Source organism: Penaeus monodon, chromosome 28 (genome assembly GCF_015228065.2).
Source record: "Penaeus monodon isolate SGIC_2016 chromosome 28, NSTDA_Pmon_1, whole genome shotgun sequence".
In the NCBI taxonomy this organism is placed as follows: domain Eukaryota; kingdom Metazoa; phylum Arthropoda; class Malacostraca; order Decapoda; family Penaeidae; genus Penaeus; species Penaeus monodon.
Genome location: NC_051413.1, coordinates 35,098,698 through 35,099,391, shown reverse-complemented (window position 1 = coordinate 35,099,391; position 694 = coordinate 35,098,698). Strand labels below are relative to the sequence as shown.

Below are 694 nucleotides of genomic sequence, written 5' to 3'. Positions count from 1 at the left end.
TCTATTAGGTTTGTGTGAACATCTGTATGCTAACACAATATATTTGTGTTGATATAATACTGGTTAAAAAAGAAAGAAAAAAAAATCTTCCAGGGCATGGGACCTGGCAACATGGGTCCACCACTGGGCCCTCCCCTTGGCCCGCACAACAGTCAGATGGGAGGCCACATGGGTACTCAAGGCATGGTCCAAGGGCCCTACCATCAGGGGTGGGGAACACCACCGCAGCAGCAGGGTTATCCTCCACAAGGATATGGTGCTCCACAAGGACCACAGGGCTATCAGGGCTGGGGTGCTGGCCAACAGCTGCAGCAGTGGGGTGCTCCCAATTATGGATCTCCAGGCGGGCAGCAGTATGGCAGCTTTGGTAAGAGAGTCTAGTTTTTTTGTAACAAGATAAAGAAACAAGTGAGTTGTGAGTTGGTTCTTGCAAGGAGGAAAGATATGCTTGTGTTCACATGAATGTCAACTATGTATACCATAGAACTACGTCTTAAGTTTGCATGCCCACAAGTGCATACTTCAGTGTATTCTCATGCATTTTTCACTTATATATGTACAGCTGTAAACAATATATATAAACAAATGCACAGATTAGCACAGAAACACAATAGAACACATGGACAGTTCGACAGTTTGTAAAAGCTTCCAAATTTTAGTGAAATTATTTGATAACTAATGATTTATGACTTCT

At 43.4% G+C, this 694-nt stretch overlaps 1 protein-coding gene across 4 annotated transcripts in view; it reads left to right on the top strand.

Annotated features, from left to right (window-relative positions):
- Positions 1 to 694, top strand: part of LOC119591555 (heterogeneous nuclear ribonucleoprotein 27C-like) — a gene marked incomplete at its 3' end in the record, with an annotated part of 34,524 nt that overhangs the window by 24,473 nt on the left and 9,357 nt on the right. For all 4 annotated transcript variants that reach the window (XM_037940310.1, XM_037940309.1, XM_037940307.1 and 1 more), the window contains 1 exon segment: positions 94 to 367. In XM_037940310.1, coding sequence (XP_037796238.1) covers positions 94 to 367 — 274 coding nt within the window.